Source organism: Cataglyphis hispanica, chromosome 23, assembly GCF_021464435.1.
Source record: "Cataglyphis hispanica isolate Lineage 1 chromosome 23, ULB_Chis1_1.0, whole genome shotgun sequence".
NCBI classification, from domain to species: domain Eukaryota; kingdom Metazoa; phylum Arthropoda; class Insecta; order Hymenoptera; family Formicidae; genus Cataglyphis; species Cataglyphis hispanica.
The window spans coordinates 2,394,820-2,410,747 of record NC_065976.1 but is presented as its reverse complement, the minus strand read 5'-3'; the positions used below and the strand labels follow the sequence as shown (position 1 = coordinate 2,410,747).

Genomic DNA, 15,928 nt, shown 5'->3' with positions numbered 1-15,928 from the left:
GATGATGCAAATGTATGCAATCTAAGAGATTACAGCAATACATTGTGTCAGCTTTTCTTGTGAAGCTGGGTATTTTACTTGCATTTCTTCCTAAGTACTGAATACATTAATTAATCGCGTGACTTTAGAAAATTAAAATAAAGTTGTATGCTACAATACCGTTACAATAAAAACGTCGAGCGGATACTGGAGCGACAATTGCATAAACTAATAGAAAAACGTCTGACATGCACACTTGTTTTCTATTGGTCTCTTGGATGAATATTACGCGACGAAATAATTATAGTTTACAGAAACGTATAATTATTTTTCTAAATTATTTTTGTAAATTTTCAATAATTTTCATAACGACTCTTGTAAAAATAAACATATATAACTGAAAATATATATATCAATATTTTTTTATAATCGATTCGTTACGATGTATCAATGATCAAGCTCAATTCAGGAGCAAATTTGTGCAGAGCAAATTCCCCCTTATCGATGCATGTACGAGAATAGTTTATTTTGTATGTACAGCATGGCACATTCCTATGCTATTCTCGATCTGCAGTCTCGTTCCGTTGCGCTAAAAAGTCGTTCGCTCGTTAACGGCAGTCACAGTCTGCAATCGTGAAAAGAACGATTGTAGTACGTGGCTGATGCAAAAGAAATTTTAGCGCACCAGAAGCTTCCTCATCTGCCGCCATTCTCTAAATCCATGTCTGTGATTTAACTCGAATGTATACAATCAAAGAGCGCGCGCGCGCGCAAAATAAAAACTAAATAAATAATATTTCGGATCGAAAAGGATATTTTAAAATCCAGAATGTCTGCAGAACAGCTGTTTATTAAATTTTTAATTTTTTTTCGCATTATTTAATGATTAATAATCTGTTATATCTCAAGCAGCTTAAGAGAGACATTAAATTAATGAAGAATTTTTCAGAAAACAAAATTTGCAAAAAATATTTTTTTATATTAAATTTTAGAATGTTTAATGTCAAAGTATATTTTTTCGCTCCTCAATTATGCAAAGTTTTCCATTATATACAAAATTATACTCGCCTAATGATATATCGCATAAAAGATATCACGCAAAAGGACAAATAATGCTCCAGTGTGTAAGAGAGCTTTCTATAAAGTTCCACAACAGCATTTTGCCGTCATAACGTATATACGACGTAAATGAAATGATATACCATGTACAGAGAAATGATATGATAAAAGTATACGCATAATGTATCAACAGTTCTATTTTTTTACCGCACGACAAAACACTCAACGACACATGACAGCGTTCATCCGCTTTCACAGTTTTCAAAGCGACTTTTATATTCCTCCTTCGCTTATAGCAACAAGCATTTTGCATTCTCCATGTATAAATCAAATGTGTGTGTGTGTGTGTGTTACTGAAAATGCATCGGATAAACAGCAGCCGCGTTTTAAAAACATGTAAAAGGAGATGCCTTTTGATTACCTCGCTAATAAAAAAATTGTGAATCTAATTTTATAAAGTACAACATAAGTCTTGCATTTCCGTACTTCCAAGAATCTAATTAAATATCATATGTAGTGAAATTTTGTGTAAACTATATTTTATACATATATTTACAGAATTGAATAATAATACACTTTCTTTTCTTATGTTTTCAAAAACATTAAAAGTAAATTATTATATCTCTTTTTAATTTATATTTTTGTAGCTTGGATATATGTTCATTATTTCTGACAAAATTCACGGAAATATCTTTAATAATAAAAGGATAATGAAAAGTTTTCAACATGGTAGCTCTTACTTTTCAAAAATTCAATACATACAAATCAATAATTTACAGTGTTTTCACAGGGGAAAGGAAATCTCTCCCCCTCAAAGCAATATCGTATCATCAATTATGTACAATAGTATGTTACTGCATTATTGAGACTTCTCGATTTTATTATATACTTGTACGTATTCAAAATCAAAAAAATGTAACTTTGAAGTCCTACATATACTTATTTCAGACGGAAAATTTCTCATTGTTATGTGAATCGAAGGGAGCAAAAAAATCGTACACGAGTGCATATACATATGTATTATATAAAGTGGCACGGAAGTTAAATGGCAGATACGCGCGAAACTATAACGACTCTAATGTATATTTAATGTCTTAACTTTGAATGCGGCTCGCGGTTCGCCACAAGATAACATTTTAAATATGTTTTTGCATTTATGCGACCGAGAGACTGCGCGTGCGATCCTCGTGTCGGCATATGAGAGGAGAGCGAGCGAGCTCACTGAACACGGCCAAGGAAAAAGGGAAGTTTTTAACGCAACGATTGCAAACTCGACTATGTTCCTCTACCTTTCCCAAAGCGCAGTACCTAAGGTACTTTTTCCAAGGTATTTTCCCTTTGCTTTTCCTCTATTTCTCTTTCTTTAGTAGAAAGGCTGCATCAAGAATCTACGATCTTATACTACCGACCAGGGAATACCAGAAGTTTTTCCATTCGCCACAATGACAAAAGAAAGGAAGTCGCGCGAGAAACACCCTTTATTTGAGTCCGACGAGCAAATTTTGACGGATTCCGTGAGAACTTGTCAATGACATGAATTCAGAATATTGTCATTTTACGTTGATTTCGCTTAATTAAAATGTGATTTTTAATGACAAAAAAATTAACAAAAATTTATGATGAAAAGATTACCCATTATTCTTTATATACATATAAAAATTAATAAACATGAATATGTGATAATATGTGAAAAGTTAAGATTATATAAAATAAAAAAGTATAAAGATATGTACTGTATATGTTATTATAAATTCAAAATAATTTACTGTTAACTAGTATCTCTTAACTAATATCGTTTGACGTATTATTTATTTTTATCTTGTATTCTCGTGAATATTTCTATCTCTAACAGAAAAAGAAACAGAATCGATTAAATTCGATACTTTTATGGAAATGTTATATCAAACTTATGAATAAGTTATATTGATAATTTGGGAAATTCTTCTTGAAACGAGATATGACAGATATAAAAATTTCTTATACATAAAAGAGAGCTTTTATATACAAGTAATTAATCTGTCTTAGTGTATATAAAAGTCATGGTTTATTGTTGAAAATGTTCGTAGAAAATGTCATAGGCCAAAAGTACTCGTGGATATATTTAATATTTATTCTCAAATTGAAGTCACTCTATCTTAGCAATTATCCAATTTATCACTTTTATCTACTACAATCATTGTACAATGTAAGTCAAAATAAATTTTTATTGCTAAATTGGAAGGTCTTCAAGTTGTTAGACTTTGCAGCTCGCATTATTTCAAGCAATAATTGGACGTTTAAATTGACAACTGTCAAATCAAATAGCATAAAGAATAAACCATCATTAGATTTCTGCGCATTATTTCATCGAGTCCACGAATAACACCAGTTATAAATAATTGACAGATTTTGAATTACATAGATATTTTGAATGTAAATTATTTCTCATAATTAAAAAGAAATGATCAAATTTTTTTTTATCATCGCTTGCCAAATTTATGTTAAATTATTTCCATCATATATAGTATAATTTTTAGGATATGTAAAAGAGAGAGAGAGAGAGAGAGATAAAGAGATAGAGAGAGAAATCCGGATTTCTCAAATTCCTAACATCGTATCAATTCTTTAATCCTGATCGACGCATAGCATGAATTTTTTTAAACATATTTTAATTCTCTTTGAGGAACAAATCAAAATTATTTTGAAAAAGTATCTCAATGATGCGCAAAACTTTTAAACCCGTGTTAAAATAAATACAATAAGAATATGCATACTAAGTGATTAAGGATTAAAATATGCAAATAATAATATTTTCTTTAAGTAGTACTTTGCGATGAAATTCTACGCTGTAACGCGCATCACGCCATTCTGCATAGTCTCATTGCTCCATTCAAGTCCGCCCGCTAAACTGACATTATTGCGCGTAACGCAAGAGTGCTCGGTATATTCGGATTTATTCGGTGTGCAAGCCGTCGACAGGGTTCGTTCGAATGCATAGCCCGGCATGTTGATTGGCTGGCACGCAAAGTCGTGCTCTCACGCCGCCAAAGTCCGCCGTCCGTGACTACTCTGTGTTGCATCAGGCGGATATTGCGTACACACACGCGTTGTATTAATATGTATTTAAATTAGTGCCTCAAAGCGACACGAAATTACGGTGCTCGCTACCATCATAGACGGCTGCTGACAAATTGCACAGGCATTGCTTAGGCCGATCTGGAATAACGCAATATCGAAATTCTGGGAGCTTTCGCACCTCTCGTCTGTATCATCATTTTCCAAATTTAAATGCATTAGTGCAAGAGTTTAATTGCGAAAATTTTATTCTAATTTTACCCTAAATTTTCTGTTTTCTATTTTTTTTTTTTATTAACACAAAAATTGTTTTTTTATTAAAAGAAAATAAAAATAAAAGAAGTTAAATGTGTATATAAAACGAATGCCAGAAATAATAAGATATTCTGAATAATTTTATCAAAAACGAAAACGATTTATAATCAAAAAATAATAACAATGCGTAAAACGCTTCAAATATGCAGGTGATACATAATTACCAAGTACAAACGCACGCCATGTATACATATTCATTTATATACCCGCAAGCATTTAAAAAATATGAATGTAAAATTGATCGAAAGAAATTATCCCAATATCAATTTTCTGCAATCCATAATACAGAAATGAAAAATAATGACTTTGATTTTTGCAATCGCGTAAATAATTAGCGAAAATGACGTGAAAATAAGATAAAAAATATATATGTAATTTTTAAATATAAATCAAATATTCAAACTGTTAAGAAGAATAAAATCAAGCATTAAATCCGTAACTATTAAAGAATTTTATATTAATTTTGTTTAAAAACATTTAAAAATTATAAAAAGTGCTGTAATTTAATGGTTCTCTCACTCATGATTTAGGTTTAAAAGCATTCAGAAATTATATAGCTTAGATCGGAAAAAAATTATCATTAATCTTACAAGGGGAAATATCAATATTTTAAACAACTAGACAGACTGAGATAGAAATTAGAAAACAGTCGTTACAGAGCATGCGAGACGACGATGAACGTGCGCTATGTCTGCTCTTGACACATTGAACACAAACGCCTGCTCGAGGCGAAAATCTCAAAGTGATGTAACGAGTTACGCAACTTTATATAAAGGTAGCTGGATCGCGGTTGACAATGAAATCGCGTTACAGCAATATAAGTAAAAAAAATTTTTTTTTTATTTATATTGTATAGAGAAAACATATGAAAGGTTTCAATAATATTACAGTCGATATCGAGAAGGGAAATGACAGAATTGTTACTGTATGCAAAAATCAAATCGCATTCGTGAGATTGATATTGATGACTATAATACCGCCGAGCAAAACGTCATACAACTGCAAAACAGCAGAAACCTCTTAATCGCAAAAAAAAATGGAAATTAATAATTACGAAACGTCAAGTATGTACATATACAGAGTGAATGCTATACGTCATTCAAGTATAAAATTTTTATTAGATTACTAGGAATTCAATTATCCTAATATGTATATATATATATATATAAATTAGAGTTTTAAGAGAATTTAATTTCTTTTTTTGTCATCGTCCGTGTTTTATAACTTATTCTTTCTTATATACGACATACATGAAAATATAAAAAAATACCTAACGCAAGCACACTCTAACATTGCGGGAGAGCAAAGAACTAGTCGACTCCGGCAACGTTTCTGAAATTTATTACACAAGGGGACGTTGTATTCTTAATTACAATATTACAAAGTTATATCAGACGCGTAAATCCAATTTAACACGGATATTCCTCGCCAGTTCTCGGAAAGCTCGGAATCCAAAGCTCGGAATCCAAAATTTCGCTATTCTGTGTTTCAGTCTGCCTTTATCTTTCCCTTTTTTTTCGTCTATCTCAACATGATGTTTTATTTCATATCTTTAGTAGTCCTATTTCATTTCCTTATTTTAAGTCAGATTCCCTTTCATCTCGCCTAGCCAGACGCGTTGTCTTTTGAAATAAAGTAGATATTGCTGCATCAAATCGTTTAAAACTTGAAAAGTAGCCACTAAAGCAAAACAAAGTTCATTCCATGGTGTTCCTTAATACATCTTATTAGAGAAAGAAAGAGAGAGGGAGAGAGAGAGGGACTAAAGCTTATTATTTAGCGATAATTACTAGCTTCTAAAATAAGATTCAAAGATATCCTCAACTTTTCAATGAAACGAGCGAAGAACGATAACGCGGCGAGATATTACACGCTGAACGGAAGATTGATTAACGCCGATGATTAAAGATGCAATGTGCGTTAGCCGCCACAGCGCACGATTTTCTTAAATGATTATTCTATTCATTTTTCGAGACACAATATATCACACACACACACACACACTTTGAATAGATAACCTTGCCCGAGTGCAGATACGGTGAAATATAAAAAATGAAAATTTATATTATATATATTTTGCGAAATATTTTACTTTCTGAAAATTCGCGCTTCTCTAATGAGATTTTGTTAATCGATATAGAACCGGAAAACCGGGCACACGGCGATATGTAACGCATAACTCGATTAAAACTCGAAGACAAAAACATGAAATTTTCACAATTAACTATCGCAGTAAACAATCATTTAGGGAATAACACCTGCAGTAGAACTGTTCTATTTCGCTACGATTCTAGCAGATGTTGCCATAATCGTCTTCTACTGTTCGTATGTAATAAACCTGTAATTAATCTATGTACGCTATTTTGCGTTATTGCCCGAATGCTACAAATGATCGTTATGATCCTAATGATAGCACAATCGCGCCTTATCGAGCCACAATAACATTTCGATATTATTCATCGTCGGATTATAATAATCAAGTTCATCCTTGGCAGCAATTCAACGTATAATTGCCGAAGTCAAAGCCCGTTATAAATTACAATAGAATGCGGAAAATAATGCCAATTCTACATTACACATACAAATTCGAATATTGCATCGCGATATTCACGATCGAAACGCAAATGGAACTCGTAATATTTGTCGCTGTGTAAATAACATGTAAACCGGGAAATTAAATTCATTGAAAGCGTAGAGATATATTCGAACATTTATGCCTTACGGCAGATTTAATCAGTTATATTGTTTGATACATTATACCTTTGGGAAAATTACCTTGTAAAAAATGCCTCATTTCGTTTAAATATCGCAAAATTTAAGTACGTTAAAAATATACTCCACATACCTTGACACATTATTGTGATAATATGCAGTATACTGATGGTCAAGTATCGACTCCTTCTCTGTCGATCTGCCATTTTTCCCTCGAGAAGTCTCCTCTTCAAGTTCCACAGATAATCTGTAAAAATGCAACAAGATAGATCGGTTATGCGACAGAAGAAATAATGATGAGTTTTATCAAATATTTTTTTACGGCGCTCCTAGCTGTTTTCATAAAATGAAGTAAAACAAGGTAGGCAAGGTACAGTGAAAGTACATAAAAACGTGAGTGATAAAACGTATTTATCATTAATGACATTGTCCGCTGCGATTGTTACACGCTGCTGTTGTCCGCGAGCAAACAGATCGCGCAGAGTTATTAGTGGTCCTCGGTAAATAATCCTATTCTATCATTAAAGGCACGATATAAATCCAGTACAATGCACGAAACGCGGAGAACGTATGCACACGTCAATCTGACGTAATGTATACGTGACCAAATGCATATTGCAATATGCCGATTGGTCGGAAACGCACACAGCAGTGAAATCATTAACGCATGACTAAGTCAATGTAATCAACGAGGATACAGTAGTTAACGAATGTCCAATGTTAATCAGACTTATCGATATATTTGAAATATGTATCGATAAGACGCAACTGCAATTCGCGCTCCAAGTTCGTATTCAATATTGATTTGCTTCAATAATCAACAGCGTCTCGAGTAAGAAGATCAAATCGGCTAAAGATGATTATGAATGAAACAAGCTAATTACAATATTTAACGCATCACGAACGCAAGCTGAGCAACATGGATATATAGAATGCTATTGATAATATTGATAAATGGAAATGCTGGGAGTAATAAAAATTCTATTTATTTCGCGTATGCTGATACCCTTCATTTGATATACATATGCATCGACATATAGAAACGAGAGTGGAATGTATTCAATTCTAACATACAATATTTATCTTTATAAACTTGAATCAATGTAATGCAACACAAGCATATTTCATATCTACCACTTTTCTTACAACTGCAAATTCCTACGTAATGAATTGAATTGGATTAATATAAATTATAATATAAATTAATTAATATATTATTCGGCATTTAAGTGCTCTTTTTTTCTAGTATAAACGTTATTATTTTTTATACACTTTTCAATAATGTTTAATTATAAATTAAATTAATAGATATAATATATAAGATATAATATTATAGAAAGTAAATATCTCTTAAATTTTTTTATATCTTTACACTCGTGATAAATATGTTTTAATATTTCTCCATTTTTTATTTATATATACATATACCGTGTAAGTATATACATATATACTGTTTCGCATATATATGTAGATATCTGTCGAGACAGGAGCTAGATATTTTCTAGATAAAGCTTGCAGTGCAGGGAAAGTTTTTGCAAGCCATTATAGGGATATTTAAAGTGCAAAGAGCCTTCTAATATTACGCGCGTAATGCGCAATTCATAATGTTATCACGAGTTTTATTGGATATATAACAAGGATTTCCATAACGATGCTATGTTGATACTCGTGTAAAACGGCCTGCGTCACCACAGCCCTGAGAATTTACTTCTACTATCGCGCTCGCTCCATAATTAGCAAACTCAGTTATGTAACAGCGTTATATAACGTTCGCGTTCCTTTATCTATTTTTCTCGAAAATTTGTTCGTGACGGGCTCATGGAAAAACGCTGGCCATATAGCTACAGGCAATTTTCCGTTGGGGTTCAACGTTTCTATTTGCAGTAATATAGAACACATAATGTAATCGTTGATATTTAGATAGTAAATAAAATATAAGAAGATAGTATAAACATATGATAACTGTCAGATGTAACAAATAGATTTGTTTTCAAAATTTTACTTGAAATATCTAGAAATCCACAATTTCGTGTCTAATAAAAATGCAAATTAATTAATTGCTAAAGTTGATCTTAACGTACCAGCTTGATATGACCTGTCACGAAGGAAATACGTATGAAGAATTGTTAATTATTGATATTTTGATTATATGCAAATATGTAAGCGTGTCACGTAAGGAGACACGTAGTTTAGGTATCCTCGTGTTATGTCACGTCTATTCGGTGAAGACCGCAGTTAGTGCATGCTAAACTTTGAGGGCATACACAGCTATGTTTACGCTCGAGAAACGAGCATCCGAGAGACTGAACGTCGAATACTCATGAGATGCATACCAAAATAGAAACAAAATTTTGATATTAATCCTTTAAGCAGTAATCTCTTTTTCAGCGATGAGCTTTCTTAATTAAAATTGAGTTAAAAACTTTGTCAGTATAATATTTTCTATTGTGTTTTAATCACATTATAGTTTTTATTATTAATTATATAAAATAATGTAAAACTTGAATTGACATTTATTTGCTTTTATTGTTAATTCAGGAAATTCGTAACATAATGAGTAAACACAGAATTAAATAAACAAATCAAATATGTTGCGTTCAATATTACAAAATTTAATAGAGAAATATTAAAATCCTACATTTGAATAATAACCAATATTACGTAATCATATTATCAAGAAGAGCAATCATATTAAATTTAAATTTATGTATTTTCGATTTTATCTGCGAATCCCAGAACATTATCGTTGTCCTAATATATATTAATATAAAAAAATATTAATTATAACATAACAAATAGATTTAATTATAAACAAAATCGAGTCTCAGTAAATATTAATATTACGATAGTTCTCTTGCACGTTACTTAATATCTTGTTATCAGAAATCGAATCCAATTACCGAGTGGTGTTACGTACGATTCGCAATTTTGCAACGGCGCCATAACAATTATTATATCGCGTCGTGTCGCGTAACCGTTTACAATTACTGTAGTGCCAGTCGATCTCTTTTAACGGCGTGCCGATAGTTTAATCCAATTGGATCGTTAGTAGTGTAAGCCGGGATTCGGCGCGTCGCGCCGTGTTGCGTCGCAACGCGGTCGAGATTTACGAGGCGATTTACAAATTGGCGGTTATTGTGCTCCGTTTCGGAATGAAACTGTCCCCTAAATCAAAACGTCTGCCGGCATTCATTAAACGTCAGGCAAATCCGGGAAATTGGCCGCTCGCGACGCTTCCGTCGTCACCGTGTCGTGCCACGACGGTCGTTAAGCACTGCCTCCTCCTTTGCCTGGACCCTCTGTCGTGGCGCTCCTCCACCTCCGTTTCCGTTATACGCGTTTGCAATCCCGGCATCATGCGCGTTCCGAATTTGTCGGATCCGTCGTCGATAAGCGTAAATCGGATAAACCGGCTTGTTTTCCCAAAACAACGCGTAACCGTGAGAGGTAAACATGCAACATTGAAAGCAGTTAAATCTCGCGAGATCGTAACGTCCACGCATGCCGATAAAATCAGCATGCAATCGACTTAAATCACACGCCGTTTTAATCGCCGGCCGTTTAGTTTTTCGCTCAAATTTCCATTCTAACTAACAAATCAAACTGTTGTGTCCCTATAATATTTCACGATAGAAATTTAAGTAAATAAATTGATTTCATGATATCAAAAATCAAAATCAAAATTAATGCAGCAAATTTACAGATAATCTCACGTAATTATTGTAATTATTATAAATTTTTCTCGATATTATAAAGAAATTGAATTTTTTTTTTAAAAGATATCTTCACCAATTAAAATAAATTTTATTACTGAATAATAATAATAAATCATAAAGATACAAAACTTTGTTGAAAAATTGGAAACAATTATTAATTTTCTATCCAATCCAATAATAATTTAATCCAAATTTTATCATAATCTTTTTATTCGTCTAAATCTTATAACGTAAAAATATTCTATGTAAAAAATTTACAAATTTTATGCAAACTAATCTTATATACGAATTATTATAATTAAGATAATTAGAAAATTGTTGATACTAATTTACATTTTTCAACATGAAAATATTAGATGGTATTAAAATATTATACAGATTTTGTCAGTATTTCAAAGATATACATACATTGATTAATTAAATAAAAATCAAATTAAAGTATTATATTTTTGCTAATAATATTAGCATAAATAAGGTTTAATTGTAGTAATCAAGTGGTCAATGTAGTAATCATTTTATCATAATATATACGAATAATACCATTAATAATAACAACAACAAACATCCGATGATATCATAAATCATGTTGCTATACATTCATATTCTAAATACACGATGATAGAAATATAAATATAAAATCAAAAATAAATTAATATATTATGAAGAATATATTTGTAAGATTTATATTACACACTAAAAATGTCAAATGCGAAATTAAAGTATTTTATCATCAGATTATCATAGTGATACAATTTTTCTATCTTTCTCGACGCGGACATTAAACGTTTAGTGCTTTAACACGATTAAATACTAATAACCTACGTAATAGACTCGTATATCGCACACAGTAAACGTAAAAGCTGCCGAAAATATCGACACAATTGCCGTCACTCACGAGTGGAGAAACAGCACCGGTGATAGTGAACCCGCAACGTTCGATACAGAGGACATCTTTATTTTCTTTACGACGGGTATTACTTTTATTATCCGCCGTCATAAAAGCACGGGTGAGAAAAACATCTGGGGCAAAAGAAACGTTACAACGACTTCTTGCTATATGATAGCCGATGTCCAACTTGATCCATACTCGTCCACCCAACCGTCTTTTTTGTCTACTTGGCGATTAGCGACAACCACGTAATCCAAGAAAAACAGAATGGACGGGATATCAAACTTTAATTTGCTATTTTATCCTAGTGATAAAATAACAATTTCTTATAAAAATATAGGGGGAGATGATAAAGCTAATATGCATTTTTTTAACTATTTGACATTTTCGACAATCAAGTTTTTTTAAGAATTAGAATTGTAATGTTAAGAATTAACGAACATTAATGTTTTAGAAAAAGATTATGTCCAATTGTCAATTTGTGTCAAGCAAAATCGAGTTCAAACTCGTTCTAAAATATAAATATATTCTGTACATATAGATAGAGAGATAAATAATTGTTATTCGATAAAGTTTGGTATTCAGTGATTCTTGAGGCGAGCAAAAAATTATCAAAACTTTTATACGACTACATTGCATCGTCGATATTTTTGTATAACCAACGGATGTAAGAAACGGTGTGTAAGTAATAAAGAAAACGATATCAAATCGATTGAAAGTTTGCGAGGTGAGAAAAGTCTGATCGTTCGATGAACGTTTGTCGAGGACCGACTAGCAATAAACGTTGCTGCAGAAAATAAAGCCTCAGATAAAGTTAAAGAAAACCAGATAAAGTTAAAGGAAACACCATCACTAATACGAAATTTTGCTATTTTCGCACGATTTAAGTGCGAAATATATGAGATACCAAACAATAAATCAATTGATAAACAAAAAGCTTCGCACAATTTTGATAGGAAATTTTAGCTTCCAATATATTGCGTTAAAATATATCGCATATATTGTCACATAAAGTTATTTGAATAGCTTATTATTTCTAGAAGAGCACAATCTAAAATTGTTTTATATACTTTATTTCTCCTTTCAATTTGAATTTTAAAATATTTATCCTAAAATTAAATGAGATTTTATTTGTTTTATTTTTACATTAGACATTTTTATGTGAATATATTTAAAGCGCTACATCAAAATATTAATTAATTTTTCTCAGAGTTTGACAGGGTATACAATGTCGGCTATAAAATTCCACGTTATACCTTCTAAGCTCTTACCGAGGAATTCAGAATTAATTATAGTAGCTCGGATTTTAACGGTATCGAATATTGACGCGTCCGAGATGTGCATGTAGAAGAGCTTAGAAGTGTCATTCTATGACATCATTTATAACATAAATTCTCATTTACAGGCAGAAAATGTATAATTGCCTACTGTGCCCTTGATAACAGTTTCTCGCGATTCCATCTCGCAATCTGTCATGGATCTCTACGTAAAATTCTACAACAAATCACATGAACGTAAAAATATCGCGTAAAATGCGACAAAACACTGCGTAATTGCATTGCGGAAGTGAAAAGCGACTCGGCGTGCATTCTCGGTTTCGTGCTGCGGATAATGGCCGATATGCGATCCAAATCACGCGCAAAGCGCATAGCCACGTGCATAATTATCATTATGTCGCGTGAAAAGAATGCATCTAGTAAGATTAAGATTACTATATATATGTATTTCAGTTTTTGTTACCATTTGTACAATATTCTTTCAAAAGCTTGTCAACATTTAAAAATCATCGAGAGATAAGAGAGATATCAAAACTAAAAGGAAATTTTATTTTCTTTAAAATCGTATTTATAATTTTGCCTTTATAAAAGCGTAAGTCTTTATTTACACAATGTTATATTCATCAAGATACAGCATTGTTAATTTGCATTAAGAAACATCTGGCTTCACTGTGGGATTGCATCTAACATCTTCTTCTCTACTTTCCCACAAAAATGATTGGTAACTCAGTCTCCTGCCTCGAACAATGTTCGCAGGGACAATCGCAACTCTCAGCTCATTTATCTATTATTAAAAGTTTTTAACTACCGTCGTCGCGAGCGACGGCGGCGGCAACAGACCGCGTTAAGACGGCGAGGGCGAGAAAGGCAGAAAAACGATAAGAAAAGCACGAAGAAAAAAAAAAATTAAAGAAGATGAAATTCTTTTGCGGGACTTTCTCTTCGGTATACAGCGAACGACCGTAAGAATGAGCTCATTCAGATCAGCATTTCTTAACGAGGAAAGTTGCGGTTACTAACGGAGTTTGTGTACACCGCGACAAACAGAATCTTGAGATTACAAAAACTCGACGATCACTGGTGCATTTAATACAATATAAGCCAGGCGAATAGTATTGCATTATTCGTGACGTCTGATATCTGCGTTTAGGGTCGAAGAACGCGTAACGTGAAAGTGCGATAATACGTATCAACTAGCTAGCGCGCGCTTATGTTGGAGCAAAATTTCCTCGGGCTTGCATTTATTTCCCCGTACAGCTTACATTAAATATGTACCATTTATGCACTATTTTTGGTAAAAATTATGATAACAAGTGTACTCTGATAAAAAAAAAATATATATTTATTTTGGAACAGTTTTCCCTCGTGCAATCAATCTCTATGCGGCAAAAATGCACATCGTTTACACAGTCCTTCATGTGAACGATCGTAGCAAACACGTATTTTTTTATAAAACGAGAGAAATGCATGAATACACTATTCGCGATCGACAATACATATGTCTTTGTAACTGTAAGAGCTCTTCGACTCAAGTACCCTCGAATCGTTTGAAGTCATCTTGGGAAAGTCAGAGTAGTATCAAGAGAAAAAAAGAGACAAAGAATGAAAACAATTGAATAAAAAGATTGAGGATGTTTACGTCAACATCCTCAAAGTGTTAATAGAATAATAATTGACAAAAATCTAACATGTTTAATTTTAATAATCGAGCGTCAAAATATTCTCTACTGTCAACGATGTCCAAGAAATAATAAATTTTATAACAGAATAATGATATATAAATAACATTATAAATATATAATAAATATATAAATTTTATTAATTTATTATCGAAGCAAGAGTAGAGATATCGTACATTATTTATAACATGACATTTCGATTGAACACGCAAATGTCGGTGGTAAACAAAGCCGGAAGGCAATAATCGAACGAGCGGAACGGAATTCAAGCAACGACAATAATGTGCCATAACGCTTGGCTACATTTAATAAATAGGCACTTTCGAATTACACGATCGGATTGGTCTATAACTCTTTCCGGTCGCAGCTCCAAATCGCTCAGAGATACGTTAACCCCGTATATGTGTGTGTGTGTATATATATGTATATATATATATATATATATATCCCACGAACGAGAGAGATAATACGTACTTTTTCACGAGAGTCCGTGGATTTCCGGGGACATATCGTCGATGATCTTCGTATCACCTTCGACCGCGCTATCGATGAGTCGACGGTGCTACCAGCGCGATGTGTCTGGATGTCCATGAAACATTTGTCTCACTGCACTTTCGCGACGGTCCTCTCGTCGAATTATAAAATCGCGTAGAAAATCACCGTTGTTTTCACCGTGCCGGCGCGGAATGGATTGCCCGCTGAAGCACTCGTGCGTTATTTTGTCCTCTGGTATTTTTCAATTATATTTGGAACGACGGGATTCGGACAGAATGAGTTATTAGCGCCAATTGCTTCGGTCGCGTACCGCGGGACTTTTTTGATATTTGATGGAAAGGGCTTAACGCATGTTCATTCACTTCATTTGGGAAATCTATACTTGCATTTATTAAAAGAATTTAGAAGCGTTTTAAAATTTATATTTTTTCTGAAATATTTTCTGTCATATTTGGTTTATAAATAAACAAATAAAAATGGAATTCCCTTTCTATTTCTAATCCAAACAAGAAAACCATTCCCGAAAAAAAAATATTAAATCAAATATTTTTATTTAATTGGAAATAATTCATTAGAAATACGCGCAACAATCGATAAAATTATCACTCTTATCAGAAATTTGCCTAGTATATTTAATGATATTCTTTGAATATTTTAATAGAAATATCTGATAGAAAATATTTAAATTTTCTTCAATTGAATAAGAGAATATCGCGACTTTTGCTCTTTATATCAAACGGCAAGATTTATCGG

General features: G+C 32.4%; 2 protein-coding genes across 9 annotated transcripts in view; one reads left to right on the top strand and one right to left on the bottom strand.

Annotated features, from left to right (window-relative positions):
• The window catches only part of LOC126857838 (lachesin-like), a 250,168-nt gene that overhangs the window by 199,023 nt on the left and 35,217 nt on the right, over positions 1-15,928 (bottom strand). For 3 of the 5 annotated variants that reach the window (XM_050607649.1, XM_050607653.1, XM_050607648.1), the window contains exon 2: positions 7,253-7,366. In XM_050607649.1, the coding sequence (XP_050463606.1) occupies positions 7,253-7,366 (114 nt within the window). Of the gene's footprint in view, positions 1-7,252; positions 7,367-15,154; positions 15,552-15,928 lie in introns of those variants that run through there. The other 2 variants (XM_050607650.1, XM_050607654.1) reach the window with 2 other exon arrangements.
• Positions 1-15,928, top strand: part of LOC126857833 (UDP-glucosyltransferase 2-like) — a 64,071-nt gene that overhangs the window by 13,880 nt on the left and 34,263 nt on the right. The gene's annotated exons all lie outside the window — the stretch shown is intronic.